At 39.9% G+C, this 24,241-nt stretch overlaps 1 protein-coding gene across 10 annotated transcripts in view; it reads left to right on the top strand.

Annotated features, from left to right (window-relative positions):
• Positions 1 to 24,241, top strand: part of LOC137125646 (membrane-associated guanylate kinase, WW and PDZ domain-containing protein 2-like) — a 66,441-nt gene that overhangs the window by 22,844 nt on the left and 19,356 nt on the right. For all 10 annotated transcript variants that reach the window (XM_067501440.1, XM_067501439.1, XM_067501442.1 and 7 more), the window contains 7 exons: positions 6,662 to 6,781; positions 9,475 to 9,699; positions 11,228 to 11,456; positions 11,954 to 12,033; positions 20,421 to 20,478; positions 21,301 to 21,422; positions 21,933 to 22,115. In XM_067501440.1, the coding sequence (XP_067357541.1) occupies positions 6,662 to 6,781; positions 9,475 to 9,699; positions 11,228 to 11,456; positions 11,954 to 12,033; positions 20,421 to 20,478; positions 21,301 to 21,422; positions 21,933 to 22,115 (1,017 nt within the window). The remainder of the gene's footprint in view (positions 1 to 6,661; positions 6,782 to 9,474; positions 9,700 to 11,227; positions 11,457 to 11,953; positions 12,034 to 20,420; positions 20,479 to 21,300; positions 21,423 to 21,932; positions 22,116 to 24,241) is intronic.

The following is a 24,241-nucleotide window of genomic DNA, read 5'->3' as shown; positions in this document are numbered from 1 at the left end:
TAACTGCTGGCTGCCTCACTGTCATGTGGTAGCAACTCTTACCCCAAAGTTATGCATTTTACACAATGTAAAACATTTCATTTAAAAAGCAAATACAAATACTATAATATGAGCGACTAATGAATGCAAGCTTTGTATTAACTCTGTGATCAGATGTTGACTGCAGGAGGCCATCGCGGTTCAGCTATTAAAGGTGTTAAACTCACTGGTTGGAAGTACAATAGAGAGACACAACAGCTATCAATACATTAGCTACACCAATTTATCCTGTAGGGTTGTGTGAGGGATGACTCCAATCCCAAATGTCACTGGGCAAGAGGCAGGGGGCTCTGGACAGGTCTCTAGTGAAACACAGGGTTGACTAATAAAGACAAACAACTATAAACACTGAAATTCACATCACCAGACAATTTGAAGCCTGTTCAGTTTTGGATTATTAGTTTTGGGGGTAACCTATGCTGAGTACCTGCAAACACCATACTGAACGGCTGCAAGTTAACCACTGAACATCATGCCATCTCATCTTACAACAATGTGGCTTTAACTTTTAAGCTCGGTGTTTCTGTAACTGGGTGAACAGCCAATTTCACTTCCAACCCACATGCATGCTGCTGACTGCGACTCAACTGAATCTGTGGGGGAGGAGCAACCTCCAGCCCAGAGAGGGATTTACACTAGAGAGGTGACAACCAAGTCCTCTTAGCCTTCTGTCCCCACTGAGCCAAACCTGTCCGCTTAAACACCAGGTGAATTACTCTGAGGTAACCAGGTGTGAGCTTTGGGTGACAAAGCTGTGACAGTGATTAATTGAAGTCTGTAGCTCGAACATTACTGTAACAGGTAAAATGGCTGTGTTTGCAAAATTGCTAGGTGTCATAGCTGACATAAATATTATTTTTGTACAGTTAGCATAGACGTCGTGGCTTGTTGCCATGGCAAGGCTGCGTTGCCAGGCACTGACGTGTTGTCGTGGTAGCAGACGCTCCTGTCAGTGTTGCCATGTTGCTTCGCTGCATCTGTAGCTTGAGCTTTGTAGTGTAAATAAGTGGTTGTGTGTCTGTGTGTGTATGTGCATGTGTTGGATCATACCTCTGCCGTAGACCCGCTGTCTGGCTTTACATTTGCCAACTTGGAAGAGGAACAAGGAGGAGGTGGATGAACAGTGAGAGTGAATGAGGGCTGAGACCAAATAGAAAGACACAACTTAAAGGGGAGACAAAAGAACAAAGGTGGATACTGAGGGGAAGAGAGAACTGATTAGAAAAGACAAGGCGGGGTGGGGGGATGTGCCAATAGAGGAACAAATGGATGTAGATGCAATGAAGTAAATTAGAAACTGAGAAAGATGTTTTCCATTGAGAGACAGATGTGAGACCAAGACCATAAGAAAGTGTGTGTGTGTGTATAGTCTCCCCATTTCTCTCTTCTCTTACTCTTGTGGTGCTCTAGCTGCTTTGTTTAAAAGGTATTCTGGGTGAAGTTCAGGGTTTCAAGAACAGTGCTTTCTGTTTTGGTATTTTTGTTTGGTCTGTAATTGTTTCCTAAAATCCAACTACATTCCTCTGTGGGTATAGCTAACATATTAGAAAGGACTTTTTTATGACTGCAATGTTAGATTCAATAAGAATTAAAACATTTTTATTGTCTAAATTATTGAAGTTAAAACCCATGGAACCCTCAGTGGGTTTTTGGGAAGGTTTCCACATGTATTTCTGGTGATGAACATCCAGAAACCTGCATGCATTCAGGAAAGACAGGTCTCTCTCTATTTTATACAGTTATACAGTTGGGTTGGACAGGTGTGCTATTGTATCTGTACCTACATGTTTGAATCCTCCTATGCTTTTTAATAATTTCTTTAGCTGTTGTTAGATTTGGTGTTACTTCAGTCTCTGTAACATATTGAGTCTGATTCCCTGAGCAACCTGATGGATGTTGGCTAAAACCAGGATTGTGTGTGTGTGTTTGTGTTGAGAGAGCTTGTACGGGACCTTGTGTATTCAGTTTTTATCATTGAGGTTTGTTTCTCAAACTGCTGCACAATTGTTTTGTACATTACAAATATATTTTTTATAACTTTTATCTTCATAAGTGATTCCCAAATCTCAACAACATAATGATATCTGTAGCTATTATAGCTTAAATATTAAAATGAAAAACCACCTTCATCTGTTTTTCTACACAGTGAGTATGGGAGTCAATAAATTACATCACTTGACCACCTTCCCCCACCATTTATTATGATCTGTCTATTTTTAGCTCTGAATCTCATTCGCTCTGCTTCTTCCTCATAGTGACTTCCTGTCTAATTATACAAACATGCGTACCGTATGCATACACAGGCTGCTATGGATGCACAATGATTCTAGCAAATCCTGATTTTTCTTGCTGTCTTATTCTCTTCTGCAGTCTCTTTAGCAGTTTTTCTCTGCTTTCCACTCCTCTGCCACTCTATTATTTAGCAAAGGTCTTTGTCCTCTTATCGTCTGACACCCAGCTGTGTATTTCAGTATACCAGCTATTTTAACTTTAGCTCTAAATGGACTTTCCTTGTTGTGTTTCTACGTAATCTGTCTCTCTTTCAGTAATGTGAAAATATTCTGTAGTCTTCTGTTGTCTTAGTCTATGCTTTGAGGCACAGAATGTCTTCACCCGGTAAAGTGGCAGCTCCAAAGCTTTTCTGTGCTATTATAGATTTAAATCATTTAAGCCATAAATCTCTATGGCACTCCCTCTCATAGCGTCACCTCTGAGAGTTTTGGCTACATTGGCTGATTGCAATGCAAAGACCATTTTTGGCTCAGAGCCGGCTTTATCCTTTATTAGCGAGAGCATGACATCCAATCAATAGTCAATGGCAGCAGTTTTCTTGGCTCAGGGGAAGTGTTGCTGCCTGCTCTCAGTACAGTCTGTTGCCATGTTTTAAATTTGAGCAAGTGTGCAGCTTGTCCTGTTTTGATCAGGTCATTTATTAAAACCCATCTTAGGAGTTGGTGTTGTTATGGACAAGGAATATAAAGAGAATATCACTAAACTTAAATCCATCAATTATAGTTGTCTTTTTATTATTTTTGGGCTCTACCTGGCAGTTCTTAAGGATAAAACAAAGGAAACTAGTAAAAGGTAGTAAAAGCTGACAACAGAGGGGCAGAAGGGGCAGAAGGAACAGAATATCTATTTAGCTCGGGATGATGCTTCTGTAGTTACTTTAGTTATTTAGGGATGTTGCTATGGGGAAAGGAGAAGGGAAAGGAGGGAGTGAGGGAGGAAAAACAGGTAATGTGCTAAACCGCACAGAGTAGAAATGTGTGAGAAGGAAGGAAGAAAAGAGGAACAGTTGGCCTGTCAGCCTATCTCAAGGCCAGATATTCGATCAATATTCCCGGCTCAGATGCAAGAAGCTGCTCTCTCCCTCTCAGTCTGTTTGGTTGATGTGTCCAGTGAGGGAAGCTGTGGGAGAAGGCCATCAGCAGGTCATCAGTATTCCAGCAGGCTCTGCCTACTCTGGTGTGGGCAGCAGAATAATTTCATTCTGATCTTACAGATCAATAGCTGTACCCAGTGGAAGGCGACGGGCCCCGCCTGGCTGGCTAAGCTGCTGCAGTATTCAGAGTAACACTACAAATGTATCTCTTGGTCCCCTACAAGACTTTTTTCTTTTAATACCAGATTTAGTAGATTTCTACTAACAGTAGAAACATTGGACAGTATCTTGGACGATGGGGGGTGGATGAAGCTGCGGTAAAAATGATTACCTGATAACACCGGATATAATGCAACTATAATACAATCTCATAAAATAATATATATAATCTTTGGGGAGCATATAAAGTTAAATTTGTGTGTAGACTGAGTCAGACAATTGGTGAGTCAACTCAGGACAGTGAGGAAAGATAATCCATATACAGTAAAAAAAAAATTGTTGTTGCGGCAAGGCAATTGTAAAAATTACAATTGAGCTAACTCGGTACTTCTGATATCTGAATGATGTTATAGACAACAACAGACCTCCTATAAAGAGTTGTGTTTAATTGTTCTAACTATGGCTAATGAGGTTCTTACGTTCACCAATGTCTAGTTTCTTTTTCTGTTAAACACTAATGATATAGTATACTGGGTATTCTTGTGTACATGGATGCACAGTTTTGTTTTTTAGTATATATATTAAAAGATTTTTTTAAGGACCAGTTGATTACAGTATTTCCCCTGGGATTTTTTTCAGCAGCTGTGAAGATGTCATCAACACATCCCATATTTAAAAAAAAAAAAGGTAGCATAAAAATCTTAAAATGACCTTTGAATTATTACACATAGGGTTATTCATGTTGTGTGTTAATTTTTTGGGGCTTTTCACTCTCAAGAGCTCTGGAGGCTACAATAGCTTTAGTAAGACATGTTTCCTCTCCTGTCCCACTGTGTCCCTTTTCTCTCTCCCCTGTTCTCCTTGCTGGTCTCTTCTTTCTTCCTTCCTTTCCTCCTTTACCACCCCAACCTATCTTTCTCTGTGTTAAGGAAACACACTTACAATAGCTACTTTAGGCAACTCTTCATTTCATACAAGCCTAAGTCTGCCACACACAGTGTAGAATGAGTAAGTTGCAAGGGTTACATTTAGTCATCAATATCAGTTAACCATGTTCAATTTGAAAGATTATGAGCGCTCATATGTCCACTCTAGCAGTGCACTACATCTGAAAGCACACAGTATAGGAGAACCACTACATTACAAATAGAGAATATGTTTTTACATTACCAAGCCCTCGTAGGACACAGCCGGGCTACCTGTTTCAGTTTGGGAATCTATATGAATATGAATAACATACATTTATACAGTAACTCATATTATTTGCAAGCAGGGACTGGTATTTGATCCCGATCAATATGGTACAGACACACACGCACACACCTGTGTAGATTTATAGTGTCCTACTGAGCTGTGATCAGCTTGAAGATGAGATTGCTGTTGGCATGGTACCACTGTAACACAGTTGAGTAAACATTTAGACACAGACAGAGAGAACAACCAAACACACCTCTGTACACAGAATGGGAGTGTTGGACAGTTTTACAGAGAGATTAAAGATGTCTCATTTCTATTATTTGTTGCTAAGCTGCCATCTCTTCTCCGAGTGGTGAAGTAAATTCAGTACAGAATGTTTAGTAGATGCACTACAGGAGCAAAGTGGTGACAGACAATCGATTGGGATCTAATGATTAGGGTATCACACTCTGGGGACAGTTGGAAGATCCTGCACTTCACCAGATGACTGACACCACACTCACGAAGTGTTTGCACCCATGATCACTTGCCTAATATTGTGTAGGTCCCCTTGGACCATCAAAACAGCTCTGAGCCTATCAAGGTGTCCACAAGACATCGGTAACATACTGTATCTTTTAGGTTCTTTGAGCCATTTCTGAACAGTTTTTTGCATTGTGGCTGGGTGCATTGTTCTGCTGGAAGAGGGAGTGCCACTGCTGTGAAAGGACGTAGTTGGTTGGTAGGTGGTACATGTTAAATCTTCACTCTCTTGCTTATTTCCCATAATACATCCTTGTGCTATCTCCTAGGTAAAAAATGTAGACACATCCGGCCGTCCATGTGATGTGGAAAAAATGTGGGCCACCTTCTTCAATTCCTTTAATTGTCCCACTGTGGTTGCTTTTGATGGTTGATAAGGGTTAGCATGTGGACTCTGACCAATCAATGTTATTCAGTGGTTTTAATATTGTAGTAACCCCAAGCCTTTTGTATATGTATTATATATTGTATTAGAGCACAACCATCACATTCTGCTCCCTCAGCTCACACTCTAATCATGACACTAGTAAATATTTCTCCCCTTCTTTCATACCTGAGCACATGCACTGTTAATTTGACCTTTTACTGCCTTATCAGAACTACCGATTGCCTTTTCAGACATGTGGACTCCAACCACATCTCTCAAGCAAAACCACATGGGCCTGAGTGTGTTGTCCCTCCCCTTTCTGGACCAATAACTCTTTTCAGGGACAATCAATGCAGATCAGAAATCAATAACAGCTGACTTCACTGAGCCTGAACTGAAAGTCCACTTGGCAGAGGCATGAAAAAACACAGCACCTCATTAAACTCAAAACTCCTCTAGCTGATGCTGCAGCCCTGATGGAGATCTCCAGAGTGTCTATGTAGGGAGCCTCTAATTGCTGAATGGTAATATGGAGCCTCTGCATCCCCGATGTTTTGACAATAATCCAATCGGTACAGTATTGTGCGTCATGTAAGGACTTTTGTGTTATGCTTGTTAAAAGTGGCGCATTGATTCCCATAACTAAAACTGCACTGGATTAGCATGTTGGGACTGAATGATGGTGGTTTGAACATGCTGTCTCTGCTCATATCTCACTGTCTCTCTGTCTCTCAATGTCAATGGCACACGATTGTGCAATGGCTTTGGCTACCACAAATGATGCTTCCTAACTCATGCTTTTCTGTTCCATTTCCTTTCCCCTCCCACTTCCTCTCACACACATTTTTGCCTCAAATCTGCTGTCTTTTTCTCCCCAGCCTTTTCTCTAGGCCCTTTCTTTGACTTCCTGCCTTTTCTTCTCAAGTGCCCTATTTGGCTCTGATGACCTCTCCCTCTTTCTGACTCTCTCTCCTCCTTCTCTCTTATTGCAGGTACGACCAGGCAGCCTAAAGAAGGGGAGGTGCCCGGGGTGGACTACAACTTTGTGAGTGTGGAGCGTTTTATGGAACTGGAGCAAAGTGGAGCCCTGCTAGAGAGTGGAACCTATGAAGGTAAGCTCTGGGAGCACTGTGGCTGCTGTGCAAGATACATTCTGCATCTGTGAGACAAGCACAGGTACTTGGGGAGCAGAAATGGGAACACATTTCAGTAGAGTTATTTTACTATTTTTAAATTGTGCCTCCTTCTTGAGCTACAGTGTAGCTATCTTTACTTGAAGGATCAGGTATGTCAGGCAAAGGTCTTACTGAACACACAGGTTAAGTAAACAAAACAAGTCTGCAGAAAGTAATGTACTACAGCTTCCTCTGGTGGTTGTTGAATGGCTTGTTGACTACTTCAGTGTGTGTGTGAGAGAGTTGGATAAATGCCATTTCCAAGTCATGTCAAGTCTGTGCATCTGCTTTGCTGCACTGTCAGTGATACATCTACAGATGGGGGATTTGCTGGTTCATTTGCCCAGTAGCAATTTTGTGAGTATGTGTGGCTGAACACACTAGTACAAATTGTGTGTGTGTGTGTGTCTGTGTGTGTGTCGGAGGTGCAGGCACATGTACTCTTATGTGTGTGTACACAGAGCTTACTTATACCCACTGGGGGAATCTGTCTCCTTCTGGGTGGCTGCACTGGAGGTGCAGCAACTCATTTTCAAATGCAAATTAAAATAGTAGAGTGGAGAAGAAGGGATGGGAGACAGGAGGCAAAATATGGAAAAAGATTTAGATGGAAGAAAAAAGAAGGCAGAAGTATTTAGAGTATCAATAGCAAACTAATTCTAGTACTCAAGTGTGTGCAAGGCTTGGTGCATATAAGAGTCTATGTATGTGTTAGAGTGAGTTGGTGAGTCACAGCTGAAGGTGGATAGTGAACAAAGCCAAGATGCCTTTGGATGAAACTATAATTATTCAGGATCAAGGGAACATTTCTTTTTAAAACCATTGTGGTGTATATAGAAGGAGCCCTGGTCTAAACCTATCCCAGGATGCTTTGTGTTTCTTAAAGCATTACATCAGGTTGTCCCTAAGCTATCACAGGTGGGCGCTTGCTGCCTGTGCAGTTTTATACTCGTGTCTCTGTTTACATGTGCCTTTGTGCACATTTATATTTTGTCACTATGTGATAATTCTGTTTGGTGGGCAACAGGGTGAGTGTTCTTATTGAGGAAGTGATGGCAGTCATAGAGCCTCTGCTAATATCTGTTAGCCTCCTGCTGGGATGAAGGTAAACTGAGGTATGTGGACTTTATACTGCTGATTCTCCTTTTGTCCCTCATTGCTGCCCCCTTCCTCCTTCTTTGCAAAGCTGTTGTTAGTCTCCCATACCTCTGCTCTTCTCTTAATTTCCTCTTTGTGGACCTTCACTCACTTACCTCAATATTATTCAAAAAATGTATTTCTCTGATAGTGAGGGGCATATTGAAATTTAACATAATTTAGACCTTTATTATGGCTAAAGAGCAAATAGCACCAGGGAAGAAATCATATGTATTGAATGCATGCTATTTTCGTGTTTGGGTTTATTCTTCTGTTTGCACCTCCATACCAAGCTGCTCGGATCAGCATGGGAGGAATGATGCAGCCCAGGATGTGTTTATATAGATCAGGGTGTTCTGTACAGTTTGGTAAGCATTTCATAATTAAATCGTGTCTGTGTGTGTTATTCTCAGACACTATAGTTGTATCCTGACTGCACAGCTATCATTATGTTATCAAAGAGGTTTGTGTGCATCATTAGGCACAGAGAGCACAATGACAGGGTTTTTTTAACTTACAGAAAATTAACTTCTCTTAAAAATGGACACGCTTGGTCCTTGGAGACATTTTTATTTTGTTGTATTTATATTTGGAGTTTAGTGTTTTTCCTTGCTTGTTTGTTTGTTTGTTTTTCTGACTCTGCAGCAAGTTGTTTAAAACTGATCTCTTCCCAAATCCTATCAGACAGAAGAAGACACTGTCTGTCTTTAAGGCTGCAATTTTCTACTATCTAAACCACACCTCTTATCTAATGATTGTTAATATGTCATATCAGTATAGTCCTCCCACCCCTCCTTCATGTCTGCCCAAAGCAACAGTTGTAGTTTAGATAGAGTCAGCTTAATTGAGATCAACAAACATCTGGTTTGGGCTTTGAGAGCCAGGAAACTAATGAGTGGGCTAATTTAACACTGGAGAAATGCAAAAGTTGTATTCAGCCCAAAAAATACCCCAAAAAGAAAGTCAGACAACCTTACTTTAATAAGCAGTAACCAAATTAGAAGGACCCGCATGATATGTTTTTGATTCAACTAAATGTTGTAAAACACTTTTCATAATTGTTTAAATAAATTCCATCAAGGCTGCAATGTTTAAAAGGACAAACTAAATGAATGTCAGGGGCATATGTTGGTTATTTTTATATGTTCTGTTGTGTCTAACACAGATGCCAAACACACTAGAACCTGAACTGGAGCACACATGGACCAAGGTTTTATAATACAACCATTAGGATTCTTCAATAAGTTATGAGTGTGACATGTTTGTACCTTGTCTAAAAGTTTTTATTTTCTAAGTGTGAAATGTTTTTTGTTTTGCTGCAGTCACTGGGTCCAGACAGCAAAGATAGTTGAACAGTGAATCAACAAGAAGACACCTGGATTGGGGTTGTCCACAAGCGATGGACGTCTGCTCTGCCTGACAGACGGTACATTACATCACCTGACATCCCTTTTTAGTCATCCTGTACATGTGCTGTGCCTCTATGCCCTCAGATAACTTTTACGGCACGCCGAAACCTCCTGCGGAGCCCTCCCCCGCAGCCCCTCCTCTGAATGTGAGTGAAGCCCTGTTGCCCGGAGCCCGGCCCAGTGCCCAGGGCAAGAGAAAGAGGAACCAGTCAGTCAGCAACATGGAGCAGCGTGCCAGCCTGGAGCCGCCCGAAGAGGAGGAAGAAGAGAGCCCAGTTGTCAATGGCAATGGGGTGGCCATCACACCAGGTATTAGAGGATAAGGAAAAAAGACATCAATGTCCCACTTTGCTGTTTTTTTTCCCACATTTTTCATCTACTCATGTCTGAAGTTAGATTCAAACACTGTCATTTAGTTACCTGCCAAGACCATGAAGACATTTTATAACATCACATTTATGTGAGGAGAAGATCTGGTTGAAGAACTGGACTTTCCCCTGGGTTATTTATTGCAGTCTCGCTGGTATGATTGAGTCAAAGCAGAGAAACGAGTCAATTACAGTAGCAATTGTTAAATTTCCCTGTTATTGTTCCTTAAGGAAGAATTAAGCATCTTTTTCTCTCCTTTAGCCCAGTTCCATGTCTGCAGTTTATACAGCGAAGCCAGTGCAAATGGCTACAAATCTGACAACAAACTGCACCCTGACTAGTCATAACATTAACACACTCTGCCTGCTTGAGTGTGAACTGCACTGGTTCTTAGTAACAAAATGCACAAGGGCACCTTAACATTTTCACTAATATCACTGTCCAGAGTGTAATTTTGGCTTCAACTCCGGTCTTTCTCCTGTCCTCTCATTTCTCCCTCTCCGCTGCTGTCTTTGCTCTCCTGCCGCTGGCCTTTGTCCTTGTTTCTATTAATACCACAACTCTACCCATCTTTTCCTTTCATCCTCTTCCTCTGAACTTTTTGGCTTCTTCTTTGTGTCTGTAGTCCTGTCCCTTCTGCCCTCTACCCCCTTCTCCTTCCCCTATCTCTCTTTGTACTCAGACTTCTTGTACTTTCATGTCATGTTCTTCCTCTTTATTCTTACTGTTTGTTTACCTATTTCATTTCTTCATTTTTCTTTAACAGAAAACTACTTCTTTAACAAAAATCACTTTTACACATGCAACTACAAGTTTGTGGTTTGATAGTGATATCCAGTGAAAGACTAACCACTAAAAAGTTTTTCTTGTCTTTTTTTCTGGGAGAAAAAGTATTGAGAATGAACAGTGCAACAGGATTTTGGCAGATTGACCATCGTCCATCTTTTTCTGTGGGAAATGTGTTGCTATAGACAGTCTGTTTTTTGTCTGACTTTTTTGGTCTGTATACTTGTTTTTGTCATTTTGCTGTTCCTCATTTTGTTGTACATTTTATCAACAGTTCTAACAGAAATTATTGGATTATACGTTTTTGTTTCTTTCTTCTGTATCGCAAAAAATCCCTGCTACTCTAGAAACGTTTTCTTGTATTTCTGACTCACTCTCTGACCCCTAAAGTCTCTGTCTTTCCATATTTCTCCATTTCTGACATTCACATGTTGTTTCCTCATGTTCATTGTCCTCAGACCCCATGTCCCCTCTGTCAACTCTCTCTCTCGCTCTCGCTCTCGCTCTCTCTCTCTCTCTCTCTCTCTCTCTCTTCCTCCCCTGGGGATTCATAGCTCTGCAGTGGCTTGGCTCTGACTCATCATGCATGGCGTGTGTCGTGTGCATCCAGGTCTGCATGTGTGTGTATGGTCTGTGTGAGAATAACTGTGTGTATTTTTATGTTTGTGTGTTCACTCCACAGAGTCCAGTGAACATGAGGACAAGAGCACAGATGCCTCTGGGGAGGTTGCTGTTGAATTGTCCAGTCAGGCCCCAGCTTCCACTGAGCCTGCTGCTGAAGGGGCAGAGGCCCCCAAATCTCCCTCTAAATCCCCGGCCAAAATCCCAGATGCAGATGAAGAAGAGCTAGGTCCTCTGCCTGACAACTGGGAGATGGCCTACACTGAGAAGGGGGAAGTGTATTTCATAGAGTAAGAGAAAATGTGCTATATCATTATGTTTGATCATGTCCATTTAAGCCTGTTGCTCATAAATGGGGGTTAAGTGTTTATTTATGACCTCATGAAAAACACTGTTTGAATATACAAAAAATGCTGATATGAAACTAATGTAAACCACCTTATAAAAAGATGTGGTTTATGTAAGACTGGTAGTGTAAACTGTATAGTGCCGTGTTGAATAATTTAGATTTATATAATTTTATTTATTTATCTATTTATTTTTTCCTTTCGGCTTATCCCGTGAGTTCAGGGTGGCCACAGCGGATCATTGTCTGCATGTTGATTTGGCACAGTATATGCTATATATATATATATATACACACACACGTACACACATGAACATACTAGATATTAGTGCTACTTTGCACTATTTATTAATGACTGTCTAACTTCTATTTTGTTTAGTTAGACTTCTATTTTTCCTCTCCTCATTGCCTTCAACTACACATTTCTTTCTGCTGCTTCAGTCACAACACCAAAACCACATCATGGCTGGATCCTCGGCTCGCAAAAAAAGCAAAGCCACCAGAGGAATGTAGAGAAGACGGTGAGTCTGAACAACCTGTTTACCTGTTTGTTCTCTTGTTTTGTAAGCTTTTTTTTTTGTTCATTTGAGTCTGTGTGTCGTCTCTGCATTTCATGCGGTGTGTACCTGTGTTGTCTCCTCCTGACTCACTGTTCCAGTGTTTTTCTTCCCACCTTGATAAAAGAGCACAAAAATACTTCACTGTTTTAGGTGTTTGTTAGTCTGCTGCTGGTCTCAATGTTCTCCACAGGCTTTGAGAGGGACTTGCATTAAAAAAACAATTATGAAATATAGATAGAATAAACTTTGCAAACAACATTTATGTGTCTAGATTTGTGTCGGTATGTGATTATTAGGAGTAGCTAGCTGTCTACAACCAGTGTGCTGCCACTGTTTCTTTTTATTCTGTTGAATAACAGATGCTTTAGGTCATTTGTTGCATAACTGCAAACAAGACCATGCCGGCAATGGGCAATGTCCAACTGTCAACAAAACCCTAAAAAAAAACAAAATCAATTATGCATTAGTCCAGGTGTTTCCAACTTAGTTCCTTGAGAGCTGCAGGCTTGCCTGTTTTCCAGTTATCTCTTATCTTCCAAATTTGAGAACACATATGATCCAGGTAATCAGCTGAGGGGAGTGCAGGGACACTTTGAAAACAGGCAGAGTTGCAGCTCTCGAGGTCTAGAGTTGGTCAGTCATGCATTACTCTGATTCTCTAAAATTTTTGAATTGTTTAACTTGTCTAAGGATCCAAATAATTACCCTAGGGAGTATTTACAGTAGCCTGATGCTACTGAAAATTGAAAATGAGCTGAATGGGGCACTGGCCACACAAACGGTGATCATTAATTAAAATAATACACAAAAAAAAAAATAGGGCATATCCTTGTCTTTTAAGGTTTGTTGTAAAGGAAGTTAAAACAGGCAAAGCAACGTGTGAATAAAAAAATGCATCAAAACTGTCAAAGAGTAAAGCAGTGATTTGACACCAAGTAAGTCCAGTGCTGATGTCAGATGTGTAAACAGGAGTTCCTCTAGACTCAGTATGATCAAATATATAAAAATGAGATGATCTTACATCCCTGCTGCTGTCACAGCCATCGGTCAGTGAATTATGTTGTGATGTGATTCACCAGAGCAAGATCTGAATCAATACCTTCACTGCCTCTCATCTGTTCTCCTTCACTTCAATTTTCTCCCTTCTCCATTGTACCGCCACAATCCTTCGCCTCATGACTCCCTCTCTCTCCTATTCCAATCTCCCTCTCTTCAATTTTCTTCCTCTCTGTCGTTTTCTCTCGCACTTTCATACTCCGTCTCTCCCTCTTTTCCTCTGCCCAGTAAAGGGCCCAACTGTGACAGGAATTCTAATAACATTGCTCTGCACTGCACAAACTGTTTCTCACTCTACACACACATGCGTGTGCACACACACACACACGCACTCACATTACCGCTGTCAATTCACAAAGCTTTTTGACAAAAGCCAGCGGCCAACATACTGTACTTCGGCTTTGTCTTGGCAGAGCAAAGTTCGGTTTTCACCAGCGCCAACAATGTTAAGAAGCCAAGTTTCTGTCAGCTGTGCCACAGTATGATCACTTATTTTGAGTGTTAGTGCACCGATTTGCTTTCATTTCTGGGTCTGTCTGTGATCACAACTTTTTAAACAGTACTTGAGACATCAGGTTAATGAAGTCATGGTGTCCCCTCATGGTTAGAGGCCGTCCCACTAAATCAATTCTTGAGGGTTTGTTTCTTTGTACTTTCTTTCAGAAATATATCCAGCATGTTTGAGGTTCATATTGTAAGGTACATTCCTATTTTCTATAGAACTTGATATTACAATTTGAACCCTTCTGAGTTTAAGAAATTAAATGATTTTGTTAATGTAGAAACAAGTGTGATAGCCTGCTAGCAGCTCTGTGAGGTGGCACAATGTGTATTAAGCAGTTATAATGTTTATAATGTTCACCAGCTCAGTTTAGGCTCTTAACTTTTGCAATAGCATGAAACACAAAGCACAGCTGAGGTTGTACGAGATGAAAAAGGCAGAAGTAAAGAACATCACACTGCCAAAAAAGGCGGAGTTGGTGTGTACATAAAACAGTTGGCACCAGTTATCAATTCTGCCAGTAGGTCTGATTTCTTTATTGTTTTTCTTATTGATACCTAATCAATTTTGCATGTGGGGGAAAAAGTTCTTGGATAAGTAGCGAAATGTTTCTTACCAAGAAAAAAGTCCAGTTGACATGACTAATCTTCTGATAACCGAACCTGAATGAATGAGAATCTTCACCGACATACTCCAAATATGAACTGCTGTGTTTAAGTCAGGAAACTAAAATAAGTTTTTTCTTTTTGGTTTTTGAGATGTTTTTGGAGGTTGTGTGTGACTTGATATAAAATTTTGACCTGAAATTGAATTTTTTGGCGATGTCCCTTTATGGTAGCATCACCTGCAGTACAGTTTTCACAAGAAAATGGGCCTTTGAGAAATTCTGCCTTTCTTCCAACATCATCAGACATCAACTGCATTTTACATTTAAGAGGTCTTAGACTGTAAAATTATCCTTTTTTTTATCCACCTTTGAGGTAGATTCATTGTACTAGTTAGCACTTACAGTGGATTCAGAATGTATTCAGCTCCTTTAATTTTTTCCACACTTTACTGTATTGTAGATTTAATTTTAATTTTACTCAGTAACCTCAAATTAGAAAATGTAGCAAATTTTTTTGTAAAAGTCCTGAATGACACATCATGTCCTCTCACAGCAGCTTCTAAGATGCCAGAAAGTGTTCTTTAGCCGTATAAACAGCTCAGCAGCTTCATGGATGACAGAAGGATTTACAATACGGTAGTTTAATCCAACGTTCTTTTCTTTTAATGATAACCCTGTAGCTCTTATTTATGTGCCAGTTTTCTTACATTTGCATTTGACATGCTCGCTTTGCTCTAACGTAAAGACAATTTTCTATTTTTGCTCTCATCTATTGATTATACAATTATTTATTATACTGTTTATAGTAAAATATGCATGGAAGCAAGGATGTTATATTCTAAAGGGACAGTGAATAAAACCAAAATGTGGGGTGGGAACAACAGAAAAAGGTGAAGCTGCTTTAACTACCCTCTGCCTGATTTCCCAGAGCCTCAGAGCCTCCAGCAGGAAGCAGACAAACCTTCAGACATACTTTCATGAATACTGTTTCTGCATCTTTCCTCTTGTTATTCCCTTTCCCTTGCCTCCTTCTCATCTGCTATCTTTTTTTCTTTTTTTCTGCTCCAGTTCATATCCTCATTCACTATTCCCTTTCCCCTCGCTCAGCCTCTTGGGCTTCTTTTGCTCCCTTGCTGGTTTTTGGTTGAATTTGAGGAGACAATTGTTTGTATAGATGTGTTTGCACAAATCTGCAACTTTTGTGTGCATTGTGTTGTATCTATATGCTGAAGCTGACACACAGAGTTCAAAGGCTTGTTACCACAGATCTGGCTCTCTTGCATTCTTTTTGTCAGGCACGTCTTTTGTTATGTAACATAAGCCCATATCTCCTCGGTCACTCAGAGGAGGAAAAAACACAGAGGGACTAGTTTAAAATCACAGCAAGTGTTGGTTTCAATCCTGCCTTTGATATGCACTCAATCCCAACTCAGGTTCCCAAGTAATCTCAGCGCGGTTGACAAAAACATGAGCGGCTCATGCTCATTTTAGAGGAAGGGATCCTCTCTGACACCAATATCACAGGTTCAGAGCCCTGAATGTAAGCAACAGTGAGATACTGTAGGAAATTAATCTAGACAAAAATGGTGAAGAGCAATGATGTTGTTAAAGGACATGGCGATGATGACACCCTACCAGAGCTGCTTCTTGTAAAGAGCAGAAAAACATAAATGGAGATAAGGTGAGGTTTGCATATGAAGAGAGCTGAGAAGTCTTGCTAAAATGTTACCTCTCAGTTACATCACTGTTATCACCCTCTTGTGTCTCGACTAGAATTTTCTTTCCCCTAAATTTTCTCCCCCTTTTCACTCGGTCTCTGTCTTTTTTCTGTCTTTTGCTATCAATCCATACATTAGCTATACCTACTTTTCCCTGAATTGTTTGTGGGCAGGAGCCATTTACAGAAAGAAGTGGGGAACACCCTGGACATACAGACACAGACAAACATTGAGTGGCAGAAAGCCCACTCGGGAACAGGGAATATGCAACATTTATGCAACATTTACAAACTGAGCTAACATAGCACCATTATACCTTCTTTACGTAATTATTAGCAAAGTTATTGTTAGCATGTGGTATAGTTTAAAAAAGGCTGTTGGTCTCACACTCCTAAAAATGCTAAAACTTCATGTTTTCCAGCTTTATATATTTACATTTAGTTGTTTTTTTCTATTCTTCTTTGATATTAAAGTGATGTGTTTAAGTTTTGGAATGTTGGTCGATTAATTAGTCGAGTAATTATAAGGATAATTTAAATCATTTTCTAAATTTAATTGTTTTTCCAACAATTCCCATACAGACAATAAATGCAACAGTGAATTGTGTCTGTAATCTTTCTTTAACAACAACGAACAAATCAGCCAGACACACCGCTCCAGTGTGCGACATATATCCTTCTAAAATAAAAGATAAATTACAATATATTTTGAGGAACTATTTCCTAGATGTTCTGAGTTGGGGTAATTCCACTCAATATCCCACATGCACTGGTGGGTCTCTCTTAGTTCAACCCTTATGGCGATTCAGATCATTTTGAAAATCATTTTAAAAAGTTCTCCAGCAGAGAACTTTTTAAAATGGAATAGAAGAAACATGTCACCCAGTGGAGTGGTGTGTCTGGATGAGGCAATGTTCATGGTTTTTGGCCAAAAAACAGATGTCTACAGCAAAGACAAATACAGTAAGCTAATGCTGGTGAGAAGATATTCACTGTTGGTTTTAGAGTCTGTACAGGGATTGTTAATAATATTAACAATTTTTTAAATAACTGAAGTTATCCTTAAGTATGTCAAGACTCACTTTGGGAAATTGTAATTTTTAGTCATGAATGACACTTTTTTATTTTAAACAATTATTTATGGTAGAATTTCACATTTACAGTATGGTATGGTAGCTTTGTTTTCTCAGGAAAATAATTAATACTTCCATTCCCTTATATTGTCTCTCACATTATTAAAACCCTGCCATCAAATTCAAAATATGGGTTGATGAGATTTGCAAACCATTGCATTGTGTTTTTATTTACGTTTTAAACATCTTCCCAACTTTTTTTAATCGGGGTAGAAAATTGTATATCTACATTTACATTTACATTTACATTTAGTCATTTAGCAGACGCTTTTATCCAAAGCGACTTACAAGTGAGGTACAAGGCAAGCAAAAATCTAAGTCAAGGAGAAAACATCAAAGCAAAGTCCTATCAGAAAAGTGTTCACAGTTCACGAGATACAAGTGCAAGAGATTTAAGTGCATAGGAAGATGCTAATGCAAATGGATACCATTGCCATTCTTAATTTAATCATCCATAATTGCAAAGTATTTTTTTATTATTTAAAAAATAAAATAAAAATCTCAAATTTTGAAAATTATGAATTGTGAAGTGGTCTGAATAGTTACTGAAACACATGCTTTTGGAGCTTGTTTTTCAATTTGCATTAATCTTGAGCCTGTGGTTTGTATTTTCTTAGGGGGAGTCAAATTACTTCATTGTATCTGTTTCTGGCTGCCTGTTGGTCAGAGAGATTTTGTGTGAAAGGGAAGATGAGTCATCTAATGCAGAGGAATCACAATTAGACTTTATGTCAAGTAAGACACCAATACAAAAACAAGTACCAGAACGCACAAACAAGCCCCTTGGTGCTTGTGCTATACGCAGACACATAATGAGGTGTTTTATTTTTTGTGTCAAAGATGATGATGCTATGCCTCATTCAGACCTGCAAACACAGCCCAGGCATCTAATACACACATACACTGAAAATATATACTCATGAATGCATAATAACACACATATAAACATCCTCTCTCTCTCTCTCTCTCTCTCTCTCTCTCTCTCTCTCTCTCTCTGTCTCTGTCTCTGTCTCTGTCTCTCTCTCTCTCTCTGTCTCTGTGTCTCTCTCTCTCTGTCTCTGTGTCTCTCTCTCTCTGTCTCTGTGTCTCTCTCTCTCTGTCTCTGTGTCTCTCTCTCTCTCTCTCTCTGTGTCTCTCTTTCTCCCTCCATTCTTCTCTCTCCTTCTCTCTCTCCCTCTCTTTCTCTCTCTGTGTTTGTCAGCGGCAGGAAATGGAGACAAGACAGAGCCCTCAGCTCAGGCGAGGAAAAAAAAGACTTCCACTGGTGGTTTCCATGGAAACTGTCTCCCTTTCACTTTAGGGGAGGGCAAGCGACTGGTAGATGAGTTAGACTGACATTTAAGGTGGCTCGTGGACAGGGTGGAAGGGAATTTAAGGTGGTTTGAAGTGTGAATCCATTGGACTTTTCCGCCTCAAGGATGAGAAGGGTCATTTGAGGTAATGGCAGCGCAGGGCAGGTGCTTGAGGAAACGGTAAAGCTGAGCAAAGATAATTGCAGCATGCTCTCTTTTCACCTTGGGCTGCACAGTCAGCATGCTCAGAAGCCAAAACACACACACACAGTCACACACGGTTTATTTGATATCTAGATCACAAACCTGGTTATAATTACATTACACCATAAGGGGATGATGGCACAATATCCGTGTCATGCAGACCAAATAATTGTAAAAAATAATGGAGTTGGGATTTGTATGTGACTATGAATCTCAAACAGCCAGAAGGGGATTGAGTACAATTTTGGGTAATATTATAAACCTTTCTTTGTCCCTGCATGATGTTCAGCACCTGTTTTTGTTTAAAACATACAGTGTTTAATCCCTTGGTTTATATGTTGTAGATCTGTATTTTACTAATAATGATAATTACCCAGACACTTCCTGGAATGTGCGACAATTTATAGGTATAGTTAAACTTTCAACCAATCAAATACATTAAAATGAATCTCTAGAGCCTTTGGGAATTCTCCTGAAGAATCTTGGATGTAAAATGTACAGGCAAACACACAATTAATATATATGAAGAATTAAGTTTTCTATTACAAATAATAAACATTCACAAGTGTAAAGGGCACTTTTGTTTGAAGGACATTGCTATTTTTCTTCCAATTAAGACCACATTGCACTTCCAGGATATAAAATCATTAGGAAATCTATTCTACAGAAACCGTTCGTTTAATTAAAAAACAAAAGTAAATAACAAAATATTAACTGTTGTCCAAACACCCGCAGTTGAATGATGAATACTTTGATTGAGGCCCTGCATTTTATGCAAATATGTGGTACTTGATAATTTTTGATAACCGGTATTACAAGCACATGGTCAGACTTGAAGTTGTGTTTCCAATGGCCTTATCATTGACCCGACCTGACTAGGTATCCCCAGTGAGATAATGAGGTACAGAGTGGTTACACTCCCTGCCTCACCTGCCACCAACACACATATTTATTCAAATTACACACACCTTTCCTAGTTGGTAAAGCTTTTTTTTTTTTATCTTGTTTGCTTGATGCTCATTACTAAAGCACAAAATCATGCAGAAGAGGTTCTGCATGATTTTGTTCTTTAATGAGCTCAGGGTTAAACCAAAGTCCCGATGATGCACCGCCGGTGTATTTGTCATTTTTTCAGCCTGTGTGACATTAATATCGTACTGCATTCTCGTATGTTAACTCAGCCTTATAGATCAATGTCAGTCCCATTGTTTTATTCTTTTGTGAGGTTTCAGTGACAAAGCCAAAACCAAAGACATGCTGATTGGCTATTTTTCTGTGCATGTCAGTGTAAAGTTAGAAGTGAAATAAAAGAACACGACGTAGAGTATGGAAATTTTATAGGTGCCTTGACCCAGTTCTTTTACAGTGGGGAGAAAGTAGATATAAATCAGCAAGGGAAAGGAGATGGAGACAATTAAGACAACGGCCACGAAGGACATCCAAGGCAAAAAAACGACTAGGTGTTTAAGGGAAAAAGAAAAACATGGTGAAGGTATTTGGCCTTGAAAGATCTGTGCGGACGACAAAGAGAATAAGGACGAGAGGGTTGAAATGAGAAGCATTGGAGGAAAGAAAGGGCAGGATGTGATGTGTCAGAAGTGTTCGTTTACTTCTGCCCTGCTTTGTATTGATGTGTCTGTTGTGATTCGTGTCTCTGTGAAGAAGCCGCTGCTGCAGATCGAAGTGTTGTCTGTCTATTAGAGGAACACTTTGGGAGCATCTAGCTGTGAGCTCAGAGATTCATGTTGTCTCCCCTCAGTGGTTCAATTTAGTGTCTACATTCCTTCTTCTCCTCAGCATAAACTGACTTTTCCCTCCTCTGATTTCTTCCTATTAGAGCTGCCCTATGGCTGGGAGAAGATAGACGACCCCATCTACGGCAGCTACTACGTAGAGTAAGTGTCCCTCTTGACTTGTTTAACTTGGCTGCTCTGTAGTAAACAGGAAATGCACTTCCACGGTTTACAACATCTCATTATAAAATATAAATGACTAAATTCTCATTTCTTTTTTATTTCTTACTCTTAATTTGACTAAACATTTACAGTAAAAGGCTGGTTTGAACCATACTTGTTTAAAATGTTACTTTCTAGTTGGTGTTTTTATTATAGTACATTCAATTTAGTTCCAGTTTAGCCAAATAAATTTACATACAACATCTGACTAGCACTATAAATCTTTTCCAATAACACTTTAATAAGATTATTTTACATCAACTAAAACACATAAATGTTGGTGAGTTGCTTAGCAAGAACAGGTCTTTACTTTTAGCCTTAGTCATGTGATTCTGTGTCAACATAAAAAAAGACCCTGACTGTATATTTTTTCAGATCTTTAGCCAATTAATCATCTGCTCTGGTTCCAGCTTTATTTTTATTTTTTTTTACATAATTTGAGATCTCCCCACTCGATGTGTATGTGCCTCAAACTGGTGCAATAAACCTACAGTACTTTAGATGCCATGAGAGGAGCTCAGCCATGAACAACTGTGTATGTATATGTGTGCAAGGCCTTTAAAAGCATCAATAATTTAAGACACTTAAAGGCCAACATTGTTCTGAAAGAGCTCTTTTCCTTTTGAAATTTTTACCACATTTTACTTAAAATATTTTCATACTTTGGTGAAATTTTGAATTCTGAACTGCCAATCATTGTCATTGGTCTTGGTATCAGGTATTGAATTGCCCATTACATGTAATGATTTGCTGTATTTCCAGTCACATCAATCGAAGGACTCAGTTTGAGAACCCAGTCCTGGAAGCCAAGAGACGTCTGGAGCAGGAGCGGCAGATGCAGACCCAGGGACTTTCCGCTCTGCCACTGCCAGCTATATACAGAGGTACACATGAGATATTACAGTGTGTGCAGTAGAATAAAAACATGCTGACATGCTCACACATTTACACTGATGCCAAGAAAGCACAATGGACATGCGCATTACATAGTCTTTATCCAGTCCAATTTCCCAATCCAATTTAATTGTAAATTCACATTGTCATACAGTTATTGTTGTATTGAACATTACGTATTTTTAATCATTATTTTCCTAACCATTCACACAAAATGGGCAGTTCCATGAGTATTTGATTGGCCAGATGCACAATTTACAGGGTCGCGTGGAAATTGCTGGCAGTGCGGGGGACAGAGAACATATTCGCCCTAAGGCCCCTTGTGGGCTAATTCAGGCACGCATGTGAGGATGTAGTAGACAGTACATAACCTGAATAAAGACTGCGTATTTACAATGAGTCAGAAATTACTAAAATCTGTCTTTTGCATAAATAAAAAAAACAAAAAGTTTGACAAACCAAAATGAATAATATCTAAATGAAACCTTCTCTTCCTGCAGAGAAGCCATTGTTCACGAGGGACCCAACCCAGCTGAAGGGCACCTTCCTGTCTACAGCCCTGCAGAAGAGCAATATGGGATTTGGCTTCACGATCATAGGAGGCGACGAACCTGATGAGTTCCTCCAAGTGAAGAGTGTAATACCAGATGGACCAGCTGCTCAGGATGGAAAGATGGACACAGGTAATTACCCATGTACATAGGGAGATAGGTTTAAACAAACTACAGTACAGACCGTCTCTGCTTTCGCTATGGATACTGTGATGCAGTGTTTGTAGAAATGCTTACAGCCTTATTATTACACCTCAACATTATGGACTATGCCAAAGAAGGGCAAACCTTTTTTGTCCTACTAGAATTTGTGTCTGTTAATATTTCTTTGACCTACACATCACATATCTAAATGTGCTCAGAGTTGTTTTGTTGTTTTCTTTTTGTTTTTGTTTTTTTGGGGGGGGGGTCTAATCCAGTCATTACATGTTGATTCATATCTGTTAGTGACATCCTGCTCTTGTGCAGTCTAAACTGACTACCACCCCACCACAACTCAACTGCTTGGCTTTGATATGGTCCTTCCAATTTTGCTTGGACTTTATCTTTTCTATAAATGTTCAACAAAAATGAAACATCCTCATCTCTCCATTTTCTTCCATCTCTGCTGTGGGTCTCCTCAATGTTTATTTTTACCAGACTGTAAACCTGCCATGAACAGATTGACTGTGAGTTAAACTAGAAAGCTAGCAGTAAACCTTTGGGTGATATTTTATGGTCGATGTCTGCAGAGATTTTGCCAGGAAAAAAAAAGCAGAGCAGAAGCTTAAGAAACTTTCACTGTCAAGGGATCGACCCACATGAATGGACACATGCAACTTGCAAAAGAAGACACAGTGATTGCTCTGTAGAAAAACAAGTAGTTCTCTTTCATTATTTATACCTGAACTTTGGGGCTTTTTCTGCTCCTTATGGTCTCTTTTTTTATTGCCAGCAGTTTTTCTTTAGCTGTTTCCTTAGTGCTTACATTTTTATGTCACAAATGTTACAAATACAAGATGTATACTAAGACAGCCGTATCAGAAATGTGAGCAAAATTGCAGTAACACACCAAGAGCTCTTGAAGCACATAAATCCCCAGAATATCCCCAGAAATTGTATCGATCTTAAAAGAGGACAATTCTGTCCTTGGTGGCATATTTGGGCTGCCCTATATTTGTATCTGTAGCACTATGTGTCCCAGGCTTCAGCTTTTTCTCAGCAAGTCTTTCTCCTCTGTTGGTGCACTATAACGTCCTGCTTTTAATGCGAATGAGAGGAACTGAGGAAGATTGTAGTTTTACAGCAGCACTGTGGGTTTACTATAATGGCACTGAACTCGGTGACCACAGTATTTTTTTAAAAGGTAAAGTCATGAAGGTGCAAACATCCTTTAAGACTTTGCCACACTTATATATGTCTGTCCCTTTACTCCTAAAACCAAACACCTCTATCATCTACAAAATCAGTAACCCTCTTTCCATGTGGAAAGAGGGGATCCTCTGTTGCAGCCGGTGTAATTCCATTTGTACTAGTCTGCCACCAAATCCCGACCTCTAGAGTTGAGTTTGAGTTAAAAGACTATTGATTAGAAAGTCTATTGATTAGATTGATTCTCTTGCTTTTACACAAGCAGATCCTTGGTTTAAGATGACCCCACAGAGCTGATTTTAGTAAAAGTCTCAGTTAGTAAAAGGCTCAGAAGGAACTACTGTATGAGGCTTTATGTGTGCTCTGCTCTCAACCTGCGAGCTGGCCCCATGCCTGCTCATGGTTGGTGCCTAAACTGCTCATTTAGAGCTCATTTTGGAGCTGGGAATCCTCCTTCCTCATCTCAGCTCATGCTTTCTGCTTTAATGTCTCTCCCTCTGCCTATCAGTTGCGCTTTTATCTGGAATCCATCTCTTTTCTGTTTTATCCCCATCTCTCTTTGTCTCTCTGGCTTACCCTTTATTATGTTTTCTTATCTAACCATGTCATCTGACACTTCTCCTCTGCTTTCAGCCTCAGTATATTTTCAACCTTTTTCTTTCTATCTCTCTAGTTTTTCTCTCTTCATCCCTCCATCCTGGTCTGTCAGCTTCTCCTGCCTCTCTGTTCTGATTTCGCTCTCTCCAACCTACTCTTCTCCGCTCTGTGACATTGCCAGAGCTGCTCACACACAAACCCGGGCACACGCGTTCACACTTGCACATAGTCGCGCACACGCGTTCACACTTGCACATAGTCGCACACAGGCACACCCTGGCTGAGATTAGCTGCCCTATTTGAGCTGTGCG

The sequence above is a fragment of the Channa argus genome, chromosome 4 (genome assembly GCF_033026475.1).
Source record: "Channa argus isolate prfri chromosome 4, Channa argus male v1.0, whole genome shotgun sequence".
Taxonomy (NCBI): domain Eukaryota; kingdom Metazoa; phylum Chordata; class Actinopteri; order Anabantiformes; family Channidae; genus Channa; species Channa argus.
Note: the sequence above shows the minus strand (reverse complement) of the source record. Positions and strands in the feature narration are given on the sequence as shown.